Source organism: Aethalodelphis obliquidens, unplaced genomic scaffold (genome assembly GCF_003676395.1).
Source record: "Aethalodelphis obliquidens isolate GAN/ISIS:26980383/991018 unplaced genomic scaffold, ASM367639v1 scaffold22, whole genome shotgun sequence".
In the NCBI taxonomy this organism is placed as follows: domain Eukaryota; kingdom Metazoa; phylum Chordata; class Mammalia; order Artiodactyla; family Delphinidae; genus Aethalodelphis; species Aethalodelphis obliquidens.
The window spans coordinates 8394132-8420299 of NW_020837966.1; the positions used below are offsets into that span (position 1 = coordinate 8394132).

A 26168-nucleotide genomic window follows, 5' to 3' on the forward strand; every position below is an offset into this window, starting at 1 on the left:
ATTATTTGTTTTCATAAACTTGAGCTAGGATGACTCTTTCCTCACTGCCTTTAATTACTACGGAAAGCTTAATATGCACTTTTTTCCCCCCATCAATCTGGCACTAAAAATGCTGAATTGCTTTTGTAGTAATTTGAAAGAAGAGTTTGGGGCTATTAGAAGAAATTCACATCAGGCATTTCTCTACATGGCCTACTTATATTTTTCAAAGTGAAAGAGTGTTTCAAGTAAAATGAAAAACTTGGGGGACTGGAGAAGTCTGCCCCATCTAAAGTCCTATTTTTCAATTTTCTACACAAAGACGCCTTATGGTGCATTTTAATAATGTAACTTGAAATATGTTTTGAAAGAAGGAACAAGTTGTAATCTGACCCAAGACAGAACAATGCCTCATGCAGACTCTTGAACGAATATGTGACTATAGGAGCCCTGCTCTTTTGTCTTCTGGGTAGTTATTTCATATATTTGGCGGGTTTATAGGGAACATGTATGAGATTTTCAAGTAAAAAGTGTAAGGCTATGACTCTTCCCGGAAATCTGGAAGAAAATGAGAACATGAAATTAATAAGGTAGCCTCCAATACTGAACCAGAGACCCTGCAGGTCACCTTCAGTGCTGAATATTCCAAAATTACCTTCGTCAAAAAGGCAGAAACAGCTTGACAACGTATCTGACTTTACCTTTTAAAAGTAGAATTAAAAATTTAAGAAGCTTCATGAATTTCTCTCCCATCTCCCTATTCTTTGGTATTTTTTCTATCCCTTATGCTCTAATAGAATCTCTTTTTGGTTCATATATAACATGATCCAATAAAGTCAAGATGTGAAATTGTTCTTTCTTAAATAAATTCACTCTAATCAAAACACTGTATCACAACAGCTCTCGTTCACTTGGGTGTTTCCTAAGCTCATTCTGTGTGCCATGCGGTCGACTAGGCAGTGGGGACACACATGGACCCATTCTCCTGAGCTTCCAGTCTACTGGAGAAGATGAGTTTTAATCAAATAATCACACATATGCCTTAGGATTTCAAACTGAGATAAGGGCCATGAAACAAAGAAGCAAACACCTTGAGGAGGTGGTACTTAAGTGAAGATCTTCAACAAGAGTAGGGGTTTAGTTCGTAGGAATTAGATAAGTACTCCAGTATGGGGGAATGGTACCATGTAGGCCCTAGAGTAGGAAGGAACAGGGGCAAAGTCCTAAAAGAAAAGAGTAGGTGGTGGTGTGTGCGGGCCTTACTTTATGACAGATTCCTTTACCTATCCTGGCAGCATGCACAGTTTCAAGTCAATGAATATGAATGAATACACTAAGCATTCTCTACATTGTTTCCACTGAGGTGCAGTTTGGGGTGGGGGTAATGGAGATGGTCTAGCCTCAGGCCTTTTCACACAGGCTTTAAGGAAGTTCTCGGTAGGTGAGTAGATCTGAAGTACCTAGGAATGTGAAAAAATAGAGAAATGGTGATTTTTCTCTGCCTTCCAGTGGCTTCCATGTAGGAAAGGCCAACATTCTCATTTTCTGTAATTTCCCCTCAGCCCAGCAGATGGTGTTATTACAGGAGGACATCATGAACTCTGATTCCCTGGAAACCATGGAATCAAAGAAAAAAAAAAAGTGTCATGAAGAACCTAGGGATAAGACAGGAATAAAGACACAGATCTACTAGAGAACTGACTTGAGGATATGGGGAGGGGGAAGGGTAAGCTGGGACAAAACGAGAGAGAGGCATGGACATATATACACTACCAGACGTAAGGTAGATAGCTAGTGGGAAGCAGCCGCACAGCACAGGGAGATCAGCTCGGTGCTTTGTGACCACCTAGAGGGGTGGGATAGGGAGGGTGGGAGGGAGACGTAAGAGGGAGGAGATATGGGGATATATGTACATGTATAGCTGATTCACTTTGTTATAAAGCAGAAACTAACACACCATTGTAAAGCAATTATACTCCAATAAAGATGTTAAAAAAAAAAAAAAGAGTATGCGAGACAGCCTTCTTACCAGGACAGGTTAGCTGCAGAGGGAAGAAATGGCTGACGTCTCCCACAAAGGACTCTGATTCTGAGCCTCCTCGCCAGCGCCTGGGAAATGAAGGCCCTCTCTTCGGTTCTCCTTAAAGCGAGGCACTGCTCTTTCATATCCGGGTTAACTTGTATTTCATCAAACAAGAGCTTCACAGGCTATGAGGTGACAACAGTCATTCCCAATCACTACCTCACCTGGAATTTGGGTCTCTGAGGGCTGGGCTTTTTTGGGCCCGAAGTAACAAAATACGGTATAAAGGAGCTTCAATTTTGCAAAAAATCATATCTCACAATCTACAGCTAGATAAAAGGAAGAGAGGGAGACCTCACAGTGTGGATTCAACCAGAAGTACATCTGCACTGAGTGTGGTATCTTCACAGGGAGTCAGCCTCTGGGAGCATGGAACTTCCTACCTGCTATCCTCACCTTTCTCCATCTCTTAATTTGCACACAGCTTTATTTTTCACAAATTGTGTTCAATTTCCCGGATATCGAAATGATATGTTCTGCTCCACAAACAACAGAGAGAGAAAGACAAAGAAACAGACGACAACTGAGGGTTTCTTTCCATCGGCAGGGTCTTCCCCGAATAGAGAACTTTATCTCAAGAGGAAGGGTCAGAAAATGGATGGGCCAGACAACCTCAGCAAAGCTTTGTTTCTATGCTGTTGTTGTTTTTAACCTTCAGTGGGAATAAGACATCCTCATATTTTACGAAGGCTTAGTGTTGTGGTAGTTTCAAAAAAAAAAAAAAAAAAAAAAATCGGCCAAAATACAAATTTCACCACGGATGATTTCAATTTCTGGCTTTGTAATTTTATGTAATTTCCCAAATATCTACAATGAACAAGTGATACCTTTGCAATCAGAAAAGAAACTATAAAAATCCTCAAATGAGGTCTCTGTCTGCTTGCTTTCGGGGAGCTATTTGGCATTACAAGACAGAGAGGGAAGGGACGAATACTCGCGGAGCCAAGTCGCCGGGTTGCTTCAGTCAAACTGATTTCTAATTCTATTTCCTGTGGATTTTCATCAGTTACTAGTTCATTTAAATCAGCTATTACATGAATAAGTGTGAAATCTTAAAATACATTTAGAGAAAGTATATTGTTCCATATTAAGCAGGCAGAGTTCCAAATTATATGCAAGCATTATGAAGGGTAGCAGCTCTCACTTACCAGATCTCAATCCACTTTAAAAACTGCTTACCCCTTAACTTTCCTCCCTAATTAGAGCATTTTATCTTTGTGGACATTTACCCTGACCACATCGTGATAATTCTTGGCTAGTACTCTGTGAAGAAATCATTACTAATAATCCACGCCAGCCAGCCCGGAGCAGATAAAGCAAGGGGGCAAAGAACGAGCGTGGTGTTAATTGGCTCAATGGCCACTCGGGGGAAAAACAATTAAAGGGTTTTTATTGACCAACATGGTTTAACAAATGACACTTCAGTGATCTATTGGCATATTAGAACAGCAGCAAGACTACTGGCTTACTAAGTCATTTTAAAAATAGTTGTTACAGAGGTTTTGCCATAAATCAAGGACAAAAGATTTCAGGAAATAATTTTTCATGAAAAAAATTTTAAACGTATAGTAGTGTCGAGAGAAGGAGTTTGGAGCTGAGTAGGGTTATTGACTACATTTTCCAGATGTCTTTGCTAAAAATAATCCTTCTAAGAATCAGGACGAGTTATTTTAGGTAAACGTTGGGGTTGAGAGACCTTGGCAGACTATCAGCTCCATGAGGTTAAGGACCACATCTGTTTTGTTTAGCAAAATGTATATACAGAATGCCAGGCTGTGTGTGACCCTGGGCGTTCCTCAGCAGGTGCTTGGTAAACACTCAATAAATGGATGAATGACATTTCCTAGCACTGCCTGATTTTGCAAACAGAAAAATCACAGCCTTTCTGAATTTAAACTTACAGGGTAAAACCCGATACTAATACTATACGATTGTTAATAGTATTTTGGTATTCAGAAAGAGGCTTAAGATCTTCTGCAGGTAAGAAGATGGATCACCCAGTATTTGCTGCTTGATCTGATTTGGCCTACAATGTAAATGATCCTGAGAGAAATCTAGGTTCTATGGGGTTCTATCACAATTCTTTAGCTAATGCGATCTTGAATTTAACTCATATTTTTCACTTCCTCATGAATTCACTTGCCTCCCCCTGGCCCTATTATAATCTCAAGCAGATAGATACTTTAGTTTCCCAGACTCGAGGCTCATCCAACTCACTGCTATCTTGTTATTCTCCACCAAGTATCTTTCTTCTCATCTCAGTCTCTTCCTCGTTATTTCAGTGGGTCCTGAATGCTTTTCTGAATTAAATTCAGACAACACACCCTGGCTCTTGGATATCTTTATGAATAGACTCCAAACCAGCTCATGAGGCACCCATCTCCTTGCTGCTCTTTACATGGACGTATGTCAGCCAGGACACTCAACTCACTACTGCCGTATCCATCCCTAAGCTAACGCCTGTCCCTTTGCTTTACAACCAATACAGAGAAAGAGGAACACACAGAGAGGGAGAGGGAAACACTGGGTCCTGAGGGCACTGAGTCCCTGGATCAACCCATACCTGACGTCAGAAACTTCACCTGACGAAGAGGCTCAGAATCAGAGTCCTTTGTGGGAGACGTCAGCCATTTCTTCCCTCTGCAGCTAACCTGTCCTGGTAAGAAGGCTGTCTCGCATACTCTTTTTTTTTTTTAAACATCTTTATTGGAGTATAATTGCTTTACAATGGAGTGTTAGTTTCTGCTTTATTAGAAAGTGAATCAGCTATACATGTACATATATCCCCATATCACCTGACTCAATAAATCCTCCATTTTCTTTAGGCAGTTTGGGTATTCTGCCATGTGCACCTCGAAGAGTCCTAACACATGCAAGAAGGAAATGAGGGAAAGGGGAAAAATGATAAGGAAGAAAACGGAGGCAGAAGAAGGGAAATGAGAGATTTGTCCAAGGTCATAGCCAGTATGGGATAAAAATGCAGAGCATGAAGACCAGAGTTTACTCTCTTTTCCCTGCTACTCCTCTACAATAATAGTATTATTATTCATTTCTACACATAGTTACTTTGAAGCTAAGCAAATGAGAACTGGCCTGCTATTAAGAACCCACAAATACAAGGCATACATCAGCCTTGAGTAACTTGTATTCTGTTTTCCTGGTGTTGTACATTTAAGAATTGCTTTCATAATTAAGCTTCCCAAGGGGGATACGGATGCCAGTTTTAACTTAAAGAAATACTAATGCTAAAATCAATTTGTAGAATTTTTCAGTTGGATCAATGGATGTCGTCTGCGCTAAAACCAAATGATTTCCCTACTTAGGCTTCTTTGTAAGTATGTACCAAGACCAATCAGGATTTTTAGGGAGCTGCTACAAAGGCATTATTTCCAGGGATTGGATCAAATAGCCAATTATCAAAACATAAGGTAAAATCTATTTCATCCTTGAAGGCAGAGCACCTCTGTTTTATTAAACACTTACTAGAGTTTTTACATAGAATATGATGCTGTGTACTTCCCTATGTGCTTCATCTTCCAAATGGTTTCACAATGCTCTGTGTGTAGCACAGCGAAGAAAGGCACCACAAACAGATGTTATCTGTGCAACAGACAATGACGGCAGCTTAGTCACAGAACAGAGAGAACCTGTGAAAATCACCACCACAACTTTGCAACTGTGTCAGCAGTAAGGACCCAGGCCCCAAACATGACAATGGGACTGAGTATGCTTCTGGATGCAATGATGATGAGTCTACCACACAATTACTAACTTTATTCAAGCTGATGTTATGTTTCTTTTTCTTTTTTTTTTTTGCATTTTATTTATTTATTTTTGGCTGCGTTGGGTCTTCGTTGCTGCGTGTGGGCTTTCTCTAGCTGAGAGTGGGGCTACTCTTCGGTGTGTGCAGGCTTCTCATTGCGGTGGCTTCTCTTGTTGCGGAGCACAGGCTCTAGGCACTCTGGTTTCAGTAGTTATGGCACACGGGCTCAGTAGTTGTGGCTCGTGGGCTCTAGAGCGCAGGCTCAGTAGTTGTGGCACACAGGCTTAGTTGTTCGTGGCATGTGGGATCTTCCTGGACCAGGGCTCAAACTCGTGTCTCCTGCATTGGCAGGTGGATTCTTAATCACTGTGCCACCAGGGAAGTCCCTAGCTGATGGTATGTTTCTTTAAAGACTGGATTTAATGATTCAACTTCTAAAAGTCCAAGTTATTAACGAAATGACAGCTGGCTAAAAACTGAAAACAAACACATTTAATCCTACTAGTGGCCGCTGTCCCTGATGCTTCACACAGGCAATTCATCATCCTCTCCTTTTCTTATAGAACAGCTTCACTAAAAGGGAAAATTCTCTTATATCCCAAGAACTTCCCTAACCACCTGAATGCACAGTCTTTACTTCTTACCTTGAACTTAATGCTTGGTCCTTAAGACATGCCTCCTTGCATTTTTGGCTATTTACGTACATTTCATATCCTTCCTACAGAATTACACATCCCTGGAAGAGAGGTATTGAGTCTTACAGAGCTTCTAAATCTGAAGGTTAGAACAACACCCTACAAAGGATGTTACTGTTCAAAACAGGCTCTTTTAGGTTAGTAGCTGATCATTTTCTTTCTTTAAAGATAAAACTGGTTATGTGTGGGCTGTATTTCAAGAGTGGTATGAATATTTTAAAACAATATCAATGTGAGCGTGGAATGCATTTTTAATTTAAGAGAGGCGTCTAGGGCTTCCCTGGTGGCGCAGTGGTTGGGAGTCCGCCTGCCGATGCAGGGGACACGGGTTCGTGCCCCGGTCCGGGAAGATCCCACATGCCGTGGAGCGGCTAGGCCCGTGAGCCATGGCCGCTGAGCCTGCGTGTCCAGAGCCTGTGCTCAGCAATGGGAGAGGCCACAGCAGTGAGAGGCCCGCATACCGCAAAAAAAAAAAGAGAGAGAGAGAGAGGCATCTACTCAGCCTGTGAAGGGGGGAATTTATGACATCTCAAACACCAGTTTACAAAGGCTCCTCTACCTTCTCAACTTAGAAAACGTTACCTGAGAGAGTCTTCTCTGTAAAGGAAACCTCCAGATTCCATTCTCCTCTGCCCCAGACAATGAAATGTTTTGGTTTAAAAGCTATTGCTGGGAGCTGAGCTTATTAGCCACATTACGATGAGGTTGGGGCTACAGAAACCAGGCTGTGTGAGCGGATTCAGTCGGACTCCGCCAACATTTTGTCAGTAAATAAGATGTCATGGGTCCACGTTGCTGTTCAGCTGTGCCTCTGACTGGATTCTAGCCCTTGAGCAAGTCACTTTTTTTCCTGAGCCTCAGTCACCTCACCTTTTAAATAAAGATCAAATTCACACTTCACACAATGCTGGAAACATAATAATAACATTGACAGTGTTAACAGTTAAATGATAATAGCTAACATCTCCTGAGGCATACTATAGGCTAGCCACTGTGCTACTCCTATATGACCCTTACCTCTTCTGATCCTCAGAACAACTTTACAAAGCCAGGCATCCCATTATCTCCCTTTTACAGATGAGGTAACTGAAGATCAGAGATGTTAAACAACTTGCCCAAGGGCACACAGCTAGTAAGGAGTAGAACCAGGATGTGAACCGTGGCATTCTGGTTACAAAGCCTTACCCCTGTGCTATTCTGCTCCATGAAAATAAGTTAAAGTATGTGATGTGAAGCACTTTATTTTTTATTATTATTTTTTTGTGTGTGAAGCACTTTATAAACTGTAAGTTAGTATATAAAAAATAAGTAAAGTATTATTAATACAAATAGATGCTCATTATGGTTTTTAAAAGATGAGGTAACCAAACAATTCCTTTAATGAAAGCACACACACTTCTCTCAGTAATACTGACAAGCCACTGTCAGAGAAACAATTAGAATTGAATTAGCGCATCATCACAAAAGAAGTTCCAATGACATCATCCCAACCAAAGAACTTGCTCTTCCCTGGAGTTTAGAAAGGAAAAAAAAAACAAAAAACCATGGTTCACCTGACAAGAGGAACAAATTCTTGCAGCTCTGGCAACACAAAGCCTCTGAAAGAACAGGTTAAGGAAGGTGCTTCCACTGCAAACCGTTAAGTCCAGCATGAATCCCCCAGAGAGATTCACACCACAATGCCAGTTTCCCAAGCATCCTTCCATAAAGCCTTGTCGTATCAAAATGGATCCCAAAAGGGATATAAAGGGCCAGCCACCGATGAGGTACAGCACTGCTGGTCCAGGCTCCAAGGGTCAATGATGAAGCTCATTAACAGAACAGGCTATTTTCCAATCCTCCCTTCAACTTGTTTACTCACTAAGTTACTTTGACACCACACCTGTTTCTGTACTAGCCTGGAAGCCTCCACAGCACAGCAGATGGCAGAGTGTTTGCATAACAAATGTTCTCGAGGGTCAGCCTATGGAAGTGCCTGAGGGGACTGCTGCAGGTGGGACAGGAGGGGCGGCAGGGACCCTCTCCTGGGGCAGCAGCACAGCCATCAGTCCCAGACTTTGCTGGAGAAACATCCCACCCCGTAAAGGCCGAATAAGTCTGAGCTCTGAATGTTCCCAGCTCTGCTCTTGCTTCTGACAATCCTTTCCAGGATAACAAAACTCAGTGGCTATAAGAGCAAGCTACAAAGGAAATCTAGTGGGGACATTAAGAATATATATATTAAAAAAGAACAAAACCACATCAAATTTAAAACTTAACTTCAAACACAATTCCAGCTAAACTTCCAACTTTGCTCTCTTAAATTTAACTGAGGTTTAACTCTCTTAAGTCTAAACTCCTTGTAACTCTCAAATCTCAATTCCTAACTCTCAAGTTTCTTAATTCTAATTTCAAGTCAAGCTTAGTCTCTTGAAGAGGGAAGTCAAATTTAACAGCCGATTGGAATCAGTTCCTGTGACTTGTGAGCCTGGTTTAAGGTCACACCTAGTCTTCAGAGGTTAAGAAAAGCCCTACTTTCTCTTATGCAAATTTGACATCAGAATGATGTCCTATCTTGGCTGCGCTGTGGAAGAAACAGTTGCTCAATCATGCAATTTGCCATTTTTTAAAGAATCCATGATGCAAGGAATGTAACATAAAGCTCCTCAACGGAGCAAACACCCACCTCAGGGGCCACACTTTGCAGACGACCTGCGTGTCGGGAGGGAATATCCGGCTCACCCCCTTTCCCCAGTGACACCTGGCAGACTTCACTGTTTTCAACATGAAAAACTAGCTCTGCACACTTAGTTCCATTTGACTAGTGAGTCAAGCTTTGTTGCTTGGAAACCAATGAGCTCGCCATTAGTAAGAATTTGGGACCCATTAACAGGGTGACTTGAGGGGACTGAAAATAAACTGAAATCCACTATAATTCCTCTCCCAGGGTTTCCTCTGATTCTCTGATCAGCCTTCCTTCACGCAGGGGTGATGGTAAAACTACCAGGGTGATGATGACAAAGCAAGTGAGAAAAATGCTTTGAGGGCAGGGACCACATCTCCAAGTTCTCTGCTGTCCTCACAGAAACTGGAAGAGAAGCTGGCCTGTAGCGGCTCTCAATAAGTAATTGGTTCTTACCAATAGAGTGCACCGAGCACTGTGTACCAAGTTCCCCATTCGTGGCCTCCTGGAAAACTCACAGAATCCTCTGCAGGAGGGAGTCATATTCTTATTGTAATTTCACAGACAAGAAAACAAAGGGAGAGAGAGTCAAACCACTTGCCTAAAGCCACACAGCTAAGAGTGAAGGGAGCTGGACTCAATCCTGAGAGCAAACAATTCTTTTAAGTGAGGGAATTATTTTTCAAACTCCAATCTCTCAGATGGGGAGGATGTGGCTCTTTGGGACCCACTGAAGTGGAAGACAACAATTCAGGTAAATTCATTTGAGCAGTCCTTGGACAGGAGTTGGGGGCCAGGAGACCCCTGAATTAAATGCAACATTGTGTATGCACCTGAATTTTTCCACAGAAAATGCTCATAGCTTTCAGACTTGAAAGATGCTATGACCCCTCCAACGTTTAATGAATCAGCTTCTTTTCATTAAATTATGCTGCTAATTGTCACCCCCCAAAGATTCCAAAGGGCTCTAAGTGCATTCTGTGTGCCTGCTAGAAGGGAAATGACTAGCATGAAAGTTTGGTGGGTATTAGATATGAGAACAGTCAGTCTCTGCAAACACCCCAGATGTGGAAAGAGCCCTCAGAGATCATCACTTACTTAAGAATACTCAGAATTCACTGCCTTGTTAGCATTTGTTCTCAGTGACACCTAAGAGCAACTCTATTGACAACCAACTGATCTTGGGGATAGTTGACACCCTAGGACCCCATATCATGGATTAGATTCGGTGGTCTTCAAAATATGAAAAGGAGACAACAAATTCCACCTTAGAGCAGTGCCTGTCTACAGGGTCTTTCTAACTATTTCATTTTCTGTGATCTTCGTCTGCAGCAAGAATATCCAAACCTAACGCTCTGTACTTGGGGAAACCACCCTCATGCTCAGCAGACATATACTGAGACTCTACTATGCTCCCAAAACTGCAATAAACCACTTGCTCCTACGTCATCTGTATAATTCCATGTGATTCTAGGCCACATGTTTAAAACTGAAGAGTCACCAAACAGAGAACATCTAGATGTGGGGAACCCATCTGTCAAAGGAGTAGAAACCATGCTGCGTACAGTTAAAGGCACCGATGGTTCCTTACGGGGAGGACGGCACATTTCTTCCAACTCCTACAAGGTTTCCAGAAAGGAGAGGAAGTACACAATTATTCCAGAATGCCCAGACTCCAGAGAGAAAGGTGAAAGAATAATGCTGTTTCACAGAAAGAGAAAAAGAAGAAGAGAAGAAGAAGCAGCTGTGGCAGCAGCCAAAGCAAACTTTTCCAACTGTAGTATCCAAAATGGAATGAGACAGCTGTTAAAAAGTAAGCTAGCTGTCACTCGAGTCGTTTTACATGGATTTATACATGAGCTAAACTTAAGACTATAAAACACAGAAGATGGGTAAATACAAGATGACTGTACTAAAATACGAAGAAACACACACATTTAGTCAGTGCGTGACCCTTTAAAGCTAGTATGTTGATTATGCTGTTTACAGGGAAGAATGTGATCTTCACAAATCAACTCATCACAAATTACACGCTTACCAGGTCTATTAACCTAATGACCTTGGGAGTCGACTCAGGGTCTCCCTTAACCTAACAAGCATGCTGAATAGAATCAGTTAGGCTGGCATTTAAAATTACAATTTATCTAACGTATTCCCCCGCCCAATTCCTGTCTCCTCCTAAGGCTCAAGAAACTGTTGGTGATCAATAGGTGCCCTTAACGCTATGGCGCTCTCTTGCGCGCACATGCGCGCTCTCTCTCTCTCTCTCTCTCTCTCTCTCTCTCTTTTAAGCATTTCTATTACAGATAATTTATTAAACCTTAAATTTCTTTCCTATTTGTAAGTTTCAGCAAAATTTAGTCAGGTTTCAACACTGAGTGTCAAGGGATAATTAGGACAGTTAGCAGTAATTTATCATTCCTCAGCTGGGTTTTCAAGCTTCCGCTGACTGCGTGTAGAAATCCGTTAGCCAGTTCTACACGGATCACTAAGAAATCTCCTTTATCTTTGTGCAAACTGCTTTTGCATTTAACTGAAGTGAGCTGAAAGATGAGCCAATCCATTCCTGAAAATCTAGCCACCAGTATGTGTGTCATCCGACTACGGCTGAGGCCGGGGCTTCAGATGAACTACTGTGTTGCCTAATGGGTGTTATGCTGCCACGGGCAGCTTTTTTCCCACCTGCTATGGCTTAGAAATGTAAACCAAGCAGTCTGACTTCAGGTTAGAACTTCAGAAAATATGCACAGGAATCTATGGACAGGCCAACAGTACATTTTACAGAGCAAATATCGCCTCACACATAGTCCACCAAAGATGAAAAGCCTGGAGAAGGCAGGGACAACAGCTCTGCACCACTTCTGTGCAGAAGGATTTTATCATGCCTGAGCTGAAAAGGGAGGACCTTGTGTTCTTTCAAGAGACTCATTTACTAGATGGTGAAAAATGAATGGTCTGGGTAATTTCATTTCAAATTGATTTATTTCTAAATGGGGGAAAATTGACACTTGGTGAAGAAAGTAAAAAGCAAGTCTCTGGGAAGAGCCAACTAGACTCAGGCATAACCCAATTATTTGAACACAGAAGGCAGGGTGCAAGGTCACCCAGGAAAGTCATTCCTTGCAATGAATACCTTCCTTTTCCCCTCCCGACAGACTCTCAGAAAAGTATACACTGACACATATTTCCAGTTTATTTCTGACACCTAAAACCTAATCAAAGTTCACTTTAAAAAAATCTAATAGTTATTCGCAATTAGAGTGCACAGCAAATTAAATCATAAATTTCTCTATCCTATCCCTGGTTGCCACGTTCCTAAAATACAACTTTCTTCCCTCTAGCACTTTATTTAAGTCTCGGAGGCCAGGCTTGAAAGCAAGTTATGGATTTAATGAGTTGCTAATGTGGCCACAGTAATTGTTCTGAGCCATATTTATGACTTTATTGGATCTTACAACAATCAATAATCCATCGATGGGACTTCTCTGGTGGTCCAGTGGTAAAGAATCCGTCCTGCAATGCAGGTGACGTGGGTTTGATCAGGAACTAAGATCCCACATGCCATGGGGCAACTAAGCCGCGCGCCACAGCTACTAAGCCTGCGGCGTGCCGCAAACTACAGAGCCCGCACGCCGCAATTAAAGACCCGACAGAGCCAGAAAAAGAAAAAAAAAAAAAAAGAAAAAAAAAAATCCATCGATGTCCCTGACTCTGGGGTTTTCTCACAGTCCACAAATGGGGCAGTGGATTCATTTTTAATGTACACACTTAGCACTCCCTCCCTGAGAGAGTCCTGCATATATTAATAAAGGCCAAGAAATGAATGGCATTGGTGTGCATACCTTACCTGAAGAAACAGCTGCAGGATAAGATTTAACATGAAAAAGAAGGGGAAGAATAGACTAACAGGGCCCATTTTGTACAGAACCACTATGGTTAAAGTTAATGGAATTACTCTGTGGTCATGCACCAAAGGGAGCCTTTTGGAAGTTAAGTTCTGCTAGGGCCATTGATTCACAGACTTTCGCTCAAAGATTCCCATTGGCATGTGATGAGTACTGCAGATATGCAGAAGCACTTTAGAAACTGTTTACTCAAACTGCCAGTTAGGCATATTAAGGAGTAACAATAACTGAATAATTTAGAGTAGATGATCAAATTGAGGATGTTTTCCACTGGAAGTAGCAGAAAATTCAACTCTTCCTGAATGAAACAATAGGGGAACTTTATTAAATCATCTAAACAAAAAGTCTAGATGTAGCGCAGTCTTCAGGGCTGGTTAATTCAGCAACCCAACAATGTCACCAAGGATCCAACTTCTTTCAATCTCTGACATGCTGGCCTCAGCATCTGGTTCATTCTAAACCAGGTTGCCCTAGGAATCCTAAGATGGCTGCCAGCAGCCGTCAGGGTTACTGCTTCCCTATTTATAAGCAGTAGTGGAGAGTAGAGAAAGTATCCCGTCCCACAAGTCCTCCATGATGCTGGGAACAACTGTTCCTGAAGCCGAGAGAATCCTACACTCTAGGTGACAGTTAGGTCAGAATTAATTCAAGTCATCACTGCGGCAGAGAGCTGGCTTAGGCCAGGGGTGGGCAGCCAATGGGCCAAACGTGGCTCACCGTGTGCTTCTGCAAATAAAGTTTGATTGGAATACAGCCACATCCATTTGTACAAATTCATTTACGTATTTTGTATAGCTGCTTTTGTGCTGCGAAGGCAGTTATATAATTGTGACAGAGACCAGCTGGCCCTCAAAGCCTAAAGTGTTTACTATCTGGCCTTTTATGAAAAAATTTGCCAACCCCTGGATTAACCAAACAAGGTTAACACCTGGAACTAGAGATGGATTCAAATGCATCCTATCTCCTTGGCTGCTAAATAATGGAGTGTGGGGAGTACGTTGGGGAGACAACCAGCACCCAGAATAGACGTAAGACCAAATTATTCAAGTTCCTAGAAACTTAAAAACCAAATCGATTTAGGGGACCCATCATATTGAGCACATGTGAAATATCCTCTGCCCTTAGAATATAATCCGAACAACAAATACATTTAAAATAGAGTTAAAACTCTTTACAGTGGTACTGTATTTATACTGGTAGAAATACTCTCCTGTCCACCTCTTCAAACTTATCTTCCACCACTTCTCTCTCCACCCCAAAGTCCTGCCACGTGGTCTTCAACAATCTCCTAGATTGTGCCAAGCTCATCTCTGCCGCTGTTTCCTCTGCCCAGAAGCTCTTTCTTTCCCAGCTCTTTACTTGGCGGGAGCCCTGTCATTCCTCAGGTCTCAGTTTACAGGTCACCTCTTCAGTGGGCCTTTTCTGACCACCCTACCTAAAGCAGCCATACCGCCCCTATTCCGCTCCCTCCCCCCATATTACCCCCTTTCACAGCACCGCTTAAGCCTTTCTAACACTTCTCAAAATCTGCAATTATCTTATTTGCTCATTTTCATGCAGAGGAAGACAGACAATAACGCGAGAGTCATTCCTTGGCTGCCCTTCCTCCCACTGTACCCCAGTTCCCAGAAGTGCCTGACACATAGTAGGTACTCAGTAAACACTTAACTGGTAGGAGGAATTCGTATGAACTCTACAACTTCTACAACTTGCTCAGTCTTCCTCTCTTATAGCCCTTATTTCAATGACTATCCTTAAAGACAGACAAGGACTACGCCTCATTCTTCTTGTTCTCCCAGGGCCTGTGACAATCCTTGGAACATGGTAGGCATTGGCCGAATGAATTAAAAAATGAATGCTAGGTATAAAAGCATGAGCAGGCAGGATGCTCATTTCCTGGGAGACAGGAACAGGATACTTTTGGCAGTGAGAGAATTCTCATCCTTGACCACAGATCAGAGCTGTTCCAAACTGGAAGAAGCCACCTTACAGCACACTGGGTTCCCAGGTGTAGAGGAAGATGAAAGACCAATTTAAAGGCTAAGAGGGGGAATCATTTGCAGAAGAGAAGATACTACATGACTTTCAAGATCACTTGCCTCTCTGGGATTCTCTGAGTCATCCCAGGCTCTGAGTTTCTTCCTGAAGAGTTAGTTTCATCCCTGGTCATGTGATGGCAGAGCTGAGCCTGGAATCACATTGATTCCTTGCAAGACTAAAGAGCTTCCTCAAAATTATACTGCTAGAACCTGATTGCATCTGGGAGTTTATACCATTTATAACCAACAGATGAACTGAAACACAAATAAAAGGCCCTGTTGGGTTGTTTTTCAGGGCAACAGTCTAGAAAGTATGACAAGAAAATATTGTTTTCAGGGAACAAGTGCTGATATACAGACTCTAGGGTGGGAGATTTGAATGTGAACATTAGGGTAAATGGATTTCACCACGAAGTAAAAGAATATTGGGTGAGTTCACTTTGCTCATTCACTGTTGTTTATTCTTCTAAACCACTTCGGCAAGGTCAACATCCTCAGCAACTTCAGGTTTATTTTTCAGGTAACATCAGGAACAAGAAAAGCTTATTCGAAAGAATAAATACAGGGGAGAGAAATGTGGGTTTTCATTACCAGAATGCAATAATATTATCTTTATGTTGAATGAGCCCAGAGGGATTTCGAACCATGATGTTTGTCCTTTGCCCCTGAGGTTTGGGATTAATCTGATTCAGAAGGCTTCTAGCAATTTGCATCTCTATCTCCCTGACCTTCCTGGATGAGCAGCTTCTCTAGAGAGGGGATGTGCTCTGAGACTACAGGTATAGGATTGATGCCTCATGACATGTAAAGTTAAAATCTCAAAATTACCCTTTCCCAGTGCTAACATACTTCACAAAGAAATGGCGGGAGAATTTCTCACTGTGTTTGGCCCGAGGGCCATTACAGATTCTCACCAACCCAATGTTGTTCACTCAAATGTCGTTAGGGAGGTCATTATTCTAATTCTTCCATATCTGTGGCTCTGCAGGTTGCCATGACTATTGTTCATTAACCTGCCTTCCATCTCACCCAGGCTTGGTCATCACACCCTTAGTTTTCCAGCTGCATTTTGAGTTTTGAGAATTACTCCAGTAATGGCTTTGGCATGGGCAGAGAGGAGGCCCTGAAAGGAACTGAATAATTCAAGATGAATTTGGGAGTTAGAATCAAGTCTAGGTCATCTCGACCAAGAATCAAAACGTATTCATACAAGTGAATAAAACAACAGTTCATAAATCTGGCTTACCACCAGAATCAACTGCAAGTCTAGGTCATCTAGACCAAGAATCAAAATGTATTTATATAAATAAATAAAACAGTAGTTCATAAATATGGGTAACCATCAGAATCAACTGTGGACTTTTTTAAGACCATTTTTTATGGGCCCCATGACCAGAGATTTGAACATAGGAGGTGTGAGGACTAGTTATATGCTAAAGACAAAGACAGAACAAAGAACGGATGATCAGAGTCATTTCCCAATGGAAAATTCTTCTGATGGGACCCCCGTGAAATAAAAATTATAGAGATTGTTTCCTGTATTTTCTTTACAAAATATAAATAATATAATAGAAAACCAGGAACGTATTAGGTATGTAGTGAAAGGCCCCTGGGTATCCTTTACACCCCTTTGTGTGTTCCTTCTTCTTACTGCCTCATTCTAGAGGCATCCCGACCCTATGTTGTCCATTTCTCTAAGCAATATATAGATCCGTATTTTTTAGACTTAAATAGATAGGCTATAAGTAATCCTCTTTTATATTTTATTATTTATGCTGTGAGTACTGAAACAGAAGTTTGCAAATTCATCTGGATCTGTTTTAGCTGAAGTGTCCAGCTTCAACCAAAGCGCACATTATTTTAGGGACTTTTCACTCCCCGTTCTGTATTTAAGGTGTATAATGCGGTCTGTAACAAACAGCTCATCTATGAAGACTGAAGTGACCACTCATATTAAATTAAAACTATTGAATCCTTGTCCCACGATTCACTGGACTGAGTTTAGTTACTTATTTTTTTTAAAAAATGGACATTTTAGACAAGACAATTATTTACATGTCACAGGTTTAAAACTTTGAACTTGAAAGGGTTACATGGAGTTAGAAATTTTATACATAATGTCTTAGGCCTGAAACATACACAGCAAAATAGTGAGAGAGAGAAGTGTCTTCAGTGATTATTTACTGAAAACCTAGTATTTCACTGCCCTTACTATATCAACAGAGGCAAGAAGGTGATTCTGAATAATAATGCCTGTAGCATTTTAGGGTCTATAAAGCACTTTGCCTTTCACAGGATATTTGATTTGACAGTGATTAAATAAAACCCCCAAACTCTGAGCATCAGGTAGAAAAGACAGTTCACTGAAACCTGTAACACACTGACGCTAAGAATGCAACTGTAATATTTGCCACATTTTGTGTCATGGATCTCAAAATAAATTTAACAGCCAAATATCCACTTTGCTCTATGTCAGGGCCTCCAATTACGAAAGGGATTTGTTTGGTAGCACTAATGAAAGATTAAACATCTAAAACATATAATTCTGCTGTAAATGGACATACACCAATAAAGCAGCATTTAGGTTAGTTAACCTCCACCTGTACAATAAAAGTAAAGAGGGAGTCCTCTGGGTATTTTTAGATGGAAGACACATTATTCTAAGCAGAGAAAAATAATGCAGAACGAACCTGTGTTCAGGGAGACAAAATATTTACAAAACCTCTCCTTGTACACCTTTGTCTATGCTTACTGGGTGCAAGGTGTTTTTAGGAGCATCTAGCCAGATGATATAATGGAAAGTTGGGCTTTCAGACAAGCCTGGGTTTGAATCCCACCTCTCCTGTTTGTAACTTGTGTTGTCATTGTTGCTGTTGTTGATAAGTGACTACCTCCATAAACCTTGGTTTTCCCAAGTGTAAAATATTAACGCCCAATTTTGAGAATTGCGAGGATTAAGTGAAACTTATAAAACTAATAGTAAATATTTACTGGGACTTCCCTGTGTGTCAAGTGTTACATTAAAGGCCATTTACATGTATTTTAGTCCATCTGATTGTCACAACACCCCCTAAGGGGCAGGATACTATTAAGGCCCCCATTTTATAAACTTATAAATAGATGCTGAGACTAGGAAAGGTTGACTTTTGCAAGAGTCATAGAAATAACAGGTGATGGTTCTGGGAATGAAACCAGACCGTCTGGTTCCAGAGTCCTCCCTCTTCAGCAGGACTTTAGTTCTGAAGATCACATTTCCCCTTCACCCTCACTCCATCTCCAGCATCCCCCATCAGGCCCACCTAAGCTGCCTGTGAGTTTGAGAAAACAAGGATAAAATAAGCAAACAGGAACGGGAGAATAACAGGGAGATTAGTTAATGTTTCTTTCAGTGCTTTGATCCAAATGGCATCATGCAAATCAAAATTAACCAATTAGAAATGGAAAAACTCAATGATTTGATAGTTACTTAGAAGAAGGCTTGAGGGTTTAGTATGAGAGAGGACGTTTCCCACAGGGGAATGACAGGCTCATCTTCCCTTCTCCTGCCTAGAGAGCCAGGGACCAGGGGTTTTGCCTCCAAATCACCAGGAGGGGAAGGAGAGTCAGAGAAGCGTACCCGCCAAGGGGAAGAGTGCGCTTGGAGGCGTCCACTCCCACCTGTACACCCAAACCCATCCCCTGAGCACCAAAAATGATTTTGGTTTACCAAACTCAGGCAAATTGGGTTCATTTTCAGAGCAGAGATGCAAATTATAAGGCAATTGCACAAGATAAAAGCTACTGTATCCTGAAGATACTAATTCTTCAGCAGTAAATACAAGCATTAGCTATAAACAAAGGCAAGACACTTTTCTTCATGGCTTTAATCAAAGGATGAAAGTTCTCTGGCAAATTAAAGCTCTCTTGAACTTTCTTTCCAGATGAAAATAATAAATACCAGTCAAGTAAAATCAGTTTGATTTCTAAGATGTCGGTTTCTCCTTTCTCTGCACAACAAATATTAGGAATACTTTTGGACTGAAAGCAAGCCGCCACGTGGACATTCCTCCACATCTTGTCACTTCTTTGCTAAGTGGCTTTGCACTGGAGTGACGTATACATGAACATCACTTACAGTGTCTGTTAAAATGCAGAGTCCTGGGTCCCACATCAGACCTACTGAACCAGCATAGGGGGCAGATAGATTTCTGTCCTACTGAAACCTATTTCGAGTAATTGTTAAATACACCGTTGGCTCAGGAGCACAACTTACTCGTTACCACTGAGGGGTACAGCAGATGTTAAGAGTATCTGGGCGGAGATTTCTCACCCCAATTAATAAGGCAGATTTCTGAATGTTCAAGTGGTCAATTTTATAAAAGTTCAAACTAGTTATTCAAACTACACAAGTGATATGATCAGATGAAATTTTTTTTAAGAATTTAAGCTAAAAGGCAATAATTAATAGTGAGAGAATTTAGTGTATAATTAAGTGAACTAGGCAGGGCCACAAACAACCTCTATACCACAAACATTCTCCCTAAGTGACACCTTAGTCTGTCTCAGGGACGAGAAAACTGAGAGTAAGATTAAAATGAAGAAACATGCATAAGGTCCTAGGGAAAAGATGTGGTGGGTTGGGCGTTCTATTCACATCTTCGTATCCGTTTCCTCTCACCATCACTCAATACATTTGATAGGGTTTCCCCCATTTGAAAAATGAGGAAATGAATGTTCAGAGAGGTTAAGAGGCTGGACCAAAAGTTACACAGCTAATAAATTAGCAGAGCTAATACTCCTATGGAGCCTCTGACTAATGTCAAAGTGTATTAACACCTGGACTTTGAGAGCTAAAGTGTCCTCTAAGTTCATGAATTGAAAAGATTACCAAATCTCCTTGTGGAAGGGACCAAAGAAACTCCTCAGTGAATGGAAGACTTTGTTTGTTTTTTTAATTTTTAAATCACAGTTCTTTAAAGAATTCCTTTCCTTGTTCTTCCCAAAGCAACCTGAAAAAGTAATTGCTAATGTATCAACAGTTAATAAGAGACACTTCCCACTGCATTAACGCTATAAAGTTAAATATGTAAGTAGAGGAGTCAAACACCGTAAACAGAAGAGTGTAAGCAAGCGTATTTTATAAATAGCTCTTAAAAATTCTAGATTACCTGCCTGCCATAAATCTCTCTCTTTAATAACCTAAAGCACTCTCCCACCCAAAGACACACGTAATAATTGTTCTAAAAGCTCATATTAAACTTATTCAGTAGCATCCCTTTTAAAGGACTGAACATTGCCTTAATGATTTGACTAGCTGGAATTACATATTTAAGTATGATTTGGGAACTTGATTAGTGGAAACTCTGGCCTTTGTCAGTGATGCCAAAATATGAGAGATTCCGGATAGAAATTCCAGAAAACGCACACCTCTGACTGCTCACTGAAATACTAGGACATATCATCTGCTTCTTCATGTTAACTGAAGTTAGAAGCTTAGAAGTATTTGTTCTATCATGCTAAATACCATTATCATCTCCATTTTCCTCCCCACACTGCCCAAGAGAGCCACGGTAAACAATGGTAAGATGCAGGTTCTCACGAAGCTTACATTCTCCAGGGACTACAGAAATAATATGAGTACAGGAAAAAAAAAAGTAACACACAAACAAATAAAAGACAGTGAAGAGGGCCTTGAAGGAAATAAAATAAGGCATGGACAAAAAATGTTGCCTGCCATTTTAGTAAACAAAGAATGCTGCCTGCCATCAAGCCGTCAGCCAGGGCAGCAGCGGCCCCTACAGTGCACCCTGAGGACAATTCAAGTTGGAGAAAAACAGGATACTGGCCTTAGATAGTAAAGAAGCAAGTCAAAGGAATAATATCAATGAGCTGAACTCTTGCATCTTCCCATACATAGAAAAGCACTGAAAAACCATTAACTTGAGATGTCTGTTTTTTTGTGATTATCAGTAATCTTTTGATGTTTGACTACTTTTTTTTTTTTTTTTTTCCCAGCAAAACTCCTATATATCCTGGTTCCTCTTTGACCTCTTGGGAACAGTCCCTCAGAGCTCTCTGAGAGGCTGTCTTCCCAGGCTATCGTCCTCAGTAAGGTCCCCGAATAAAACACAACTCACAACTTTTAGGTTTTTGTCTTTGTTTTTAGTCGACCAAGGCAAACGGGGTAGGAAGTAAAGGGTTTAGGAGGGCTACTCAGAGGGGAGGGGCTGGTCAGCGAAGGCTGATGACCCAGCGACATATGGCTGTACAGGTACATGATAATATGGATATGCATATGGTGATATATGGCTGAGACCAGAAGAAAGGGATCATTTCTCAAGCCTGCAGGATATCAGAATTGCTGCAATAATCACCTGGTGGACAGCAGCGCCCTCCTACTTTTAGACTCAAACGGGAGAGTTAATAAACAATCGAGAAATAAGAGGTCACATTTTTAGGGCTTCCCTGGTGGCACAGTGGTTGAGAGTCCGCCTGCCGATGCAAGGGACACGGGTTCGTGCCCCGGTCCGGGAAGATCCCACATGCAGCAGAGCGGCTGGGCCCGTGAGCCATGGCCGCTAAGCCTGCACATCCGGAGCCTGTGCTCCGCAACGGGAGAGGCCACAGCAGTGAGAGGCCCGCATACCACAAAAAAATAAATAAAAGAGGTCACATTTTTAGTTTGATATTTCCCTTTCGTTACAAATGCCTTACTGAATAAGCTAGGCCACCCTTGTTCTTTGCAAAGAAGAATTTAAAGCCCACCAAACAAAAAAGCCCTAAAGGGGCGCCACGTCCAAGAGGCTCGCTCAGTGGTGCACTTCCGCTAACAACAGCAAGGGAAGGGATCATTGTTGGGCTTATTGCTCTTACCACCCAACATGAGACAAAAATGGTTTAGGGCCCAGGCGTCAGGCGGGGCACCAAGAGTCAGACACAGAAGCAAAGAGAAAGAAAAGAGTCACTGCGCTTTCCGTGGCAGGCCGTCAGATAGTGCCTCATAATGTTCAACTGTGTGAATTTCAAAATCTGAAATGCTTAGTCATGAAAACCTGGCCGCTAAATACTGACCATGTGGCATTGAGGCAGGAGGTAGATGGGCCCCAGGCTAGACATTGACAACTGGCCGGATCCTGTTCACACTTCCTGGGGTGAGAAGAAGATGGGCTTCAGGCCCGACATTCATTATCAGCCCCTTGTTTACATTTCCTGAGGCAAGAGACAAACTGGCTCCCGACTATGTACTTATGAGCGGACTCCTCTCTGTATTTCGAGATCTGCACTTTGATATAAGAAACAACAACAGGAATAGGGTAGATAACCGGACGTTGGACACTTTTATGGCAGGGACAGAGAGGGGCTAAACTCTGCTAAAAGATCAAGAGGTCATACATTTCCCATCCTTGAGGCAAGAGAAACATTGCACATGCGCAGAAAGGCTCCTTGGGGGTCAAAAGGAGGGGGCACACCCCATAATATGTGATGCTAAGGCCGTCCTATAGACCTCTGGGCTGAAATCCACCTTGGAAAAACGTTGCACACAGCAAGTTGGGGAGGGTCCTAGGGCAGGGCAGGTGTGGAAATAGAAACCAGGTAATTGGCCAAAGGTAAACGAAGACCCAGAAGAACTGCCCTATATGAATGACCTAACCACCTCTTTCCTGGCTTCTCCTCATTCGGGAGGACGCCCACACCCTTCCTCTCCGGTGTGCATCTCTGCCTTGCTTCTGTCCTAACTAAACAAACTGTTTCTCTGTGTGCTCTCCCACCTGTTGTTGTGCTATGTCTCTAATAATAAACTTGTACCTGTTTTTACAGTTTTTGCTTCCGTGAGAAATGCATTTTTCACTGGGGGCAAGACCCAGGGGGTGTGGTGGCCAGGATTCCTGGTTTTCATCCAGGCTCCCCAGGTTCAATTCTTGGGCAGGGGATTAAGATCTCGCTTCACGCCACCACTCACTGCTGCCTCTCGGAGATTAGCTTTACTCCCTGGAGGGGCTGACTCCTGGCTTCCTTGGGTCAAGGTTATGTGGCCATCACCACCTACTACTTTATCACCATAAAGCAGCAAGGCTGGTAAATATTTACATTCTGAGAAGAATCATGAGGCGTGCTTGTTAACAATGAAGATTCCCAAGCCCCAAACACAAAGATTCTAAATCAGGAAATTTAGAATAAAAACAGAATCAACCTCTTTACTAACGTAACATCAAAATTAATTCTCAGGTAGGTAGCATAAGAATAGTTGGTAGGTAGTATAAGAATCACACTTAGAAAAAACAGATTAGACAACTTGTGATATGTAGACTTGGTCTAAAAGGACAGTTTTCAAAACTTTGCCATCCACTGAGGTTTTAGTTTTATGTACAGCTGACCCTTAATACTTGGGGGTTAGGAGTTGCGACCCTCCCTCGAAGTAGAAAATCCGTGTATAATTCAGAGGCAGCCCTCCATACACGCAGTTCTGCATCTGCAGATCCAACCAACCACTTATCTGTAGTACTGTAGTATTTACTACTGAAGAAAGTTCCTGTATAAGTGAACCCTCACAGTTCAAACTCCTGTTATTCAAAGGTCAAATGCATATGGATGTTTTCTTTTAGCCATTTAATATTACACAAACGATTCTGTGTAATAGAGATGGCCCTGCTAATTCATATGGGGGAAATTAGGGATCATATAGGAAACAACTGAAAGATTTTCAAAAGAACATAATCTGCCAATTAAAAAAAAGAACTGTAAAAAAAAAAATCAACTTAAGCTAAATGACAATGGCAGTGATGATAAGAACCACATTCAACAATTTATATATGAGTGCCATACTCCAAAAATTACTCCATCACCCCACCGTCAAAGCTAACAAAACCATTAAAACTTTTGGCCCGATCATTGGGACATGAAAAAGTAGTCAGTACTAGAGTCAGAAAGTCTACAGCCATGGTGCTCAGCCCTGCTAGACTTGGTGTTTGTTGGGGTTTTTTATTATCATTCTTAATTGAGATATATTTCAAATAACATAAAATTTACCATTTAAAAATGTACGATTCAGTGGGTTTTAAAAATATCCATTATGTTGCACAACCATCACCACTAATTCCATATTTTTATCACCCTAAAAAGAAACTCTTACCTGGTAGTAGTCATTTCTCCTTCCCTTCTTCCTCCAGCCCCTGGCAACCACTAATCTACTTTTTGTCTCTATTCAGTGCCTGCCTGTCTAGGAAAATGCCCCGTTTAGATTAACGCCCCATTCAGATTCCCAAAATAAAATTTTGAGATCATATAACCTACATATTCATATAAATTTCAGATATGTTTATGTTGTGCAGACTATTAATCTCTGCATGCCCCTTGACACGGTTTGACTTTCTCCCGTGTTACTAGCTATGCCTCTGCAGCATTACTTTCAATGGCTGAAGGAATTTCATCAAATAGATACTGCACAAAGCACCTAACTAATCTGGTGGTGTTGTAATTTATATTTGAATATTGATTTTAAAAAAAATCTAGTGGGACTTCCCTGGTGGTCCAGCGGTTAAGACTCTGCCCTCCCAATGCAGGAGGCCCAGGTTCGTTCCCAGGTCAGGGAACTAGATCCTGCGTGCCCCCGTGTGCCGCATAAGACCCGGTGCAGTCGAATAAATAAATAAATGTTCTTTAAAAAGAAAAAAAAAATCTAGCAACCAGGTTTAAACATTTACATTTTGTATTTCCAAAAGCAATTGCAAAACGAAGCTACTGTATTACACTGTTTCGTTTTTTTTTTTTTTTTTTTTTTAGCATCGGCATGTTTAGAAGCCTGGCACGGAGGTGGGGGAAAGCTGTGAAGCCCCTCTGTCCTTATCACACTGTGTGTCTGGAGCAAGGCTAGCTCTTTTTTATCATAAGGAATTTGGTGGCCATCTCTGTAGGACATTTGCTCCTCAAAAGTATTTCCCAGAGATTCTATTATAAAAGTCCCACAGTAGCTATGTTAAGCATTAAAACCACATGCAGACGAATATCAAAAGAGGATGATGTTTAGTCGGCATTGTTTGGTACCAAGCATTACCTTACTCACTCACAGCCAGTCTCAAAGCCATAAAATCTCATTTCGCAAAATGTAACATAAGCACCCCAGCTAGACTTGCTTCAGATTTCTAAGACGAAAAAAAGAAAAGAAAAAGAATAAAAAGGCCTCTTCTATGATTTAGGGGTAGGAACTAACCGCACAGGCATTTGCATTTGTATGAAGGGGGCTGAAACTCAACTTCAGAATCAGCCAGGATTTTATTCTTTTCTTTTACTTTATTAGGGAAGCAGAGACTATGCTGATAAATCTTCCTTCCGTCTTCTGGCACACTTAAAAACTCATTTTTGAGCTCCACTGACTCCATTATGTTGAACTTTGGTATTAAGTACGAAGGGAGGAAAAGAGTAGGTGTGTGGGTGGAAAGGAAGAGAACAGAGGGAAGCAACGGGCGAGGAGTGAAGGGATAACCATGGGGCCACCATATCTGTGAGCCCTCCACTCAACAATGGCAAAGCAACAATATACAGTGCAGAGAACCAGAAGGCTGCCACAGAGGCGCAGGCTTAACAGGAGACCCACAAATCCACATGCGGCGTATGTCCTGTTTCCTAGACACTACCTCCCATGAACTCGTTTGACTTCCATTTCTGTTTCAGGACTCCATGATTTAGTTTCTGTTTTAGCATTTGAACAATAATAATTTTACTACGAAAGGTAAATGTCTTGTAAACGAATGTGAAACATATTGCTTGGCAAAGTTTACAATGTCACGATTTATAGCTCCAACACCAAGGCTCTCTCTGACCTCGAAGATAACATAATGAAGCAGCAATGTGCTCCAAATGACTCAGTGTGATTTTTTATTAGTTCTCGTAATCGCCCCCTATTAATTTGTATGCATATAATAAGCACTCACCTTCACAGTTTGTCCGGCTTCGGGGCCATCCTAGAAATAGGGGGGAAAAAAAAAAAAGACAGAGGTGAGAACAGATAGATGGTATCTCCTGCTTATTCAGAAATATTGCCTGTTAATAATTTACATCCAATTTCA

At 41.5% G+C, this 26168-nt stretch overlaps 1 protein-coding gene across 7 annotated transcripts in view; it reads right to left on the reverse strand.

The window, feature by feature from the left end:
- FHIT (fragile histidine triad diadenosine triphosphatase) overlaps nucleotides 1–26168 on the reverse strand; it is a 1436343-nt gene that overhangs the window by 241875 nt on the left and 1168300 nt on the right. For all 7 annotated transcript variants that reach the window (XM_027121278.1, XM_027121279.1, XM_027121276.1 and 4 more), the window contains one exon: nucleotides 26034–26063. In XM_027121278.1, the coding sequence (XP_026977079.1) occupies nucleotides 26034–26063 (30 nt within the window). The remainder of the gene's footprint in view (nucleotides 1–26033; nucleotides 26064–26168) is intronic.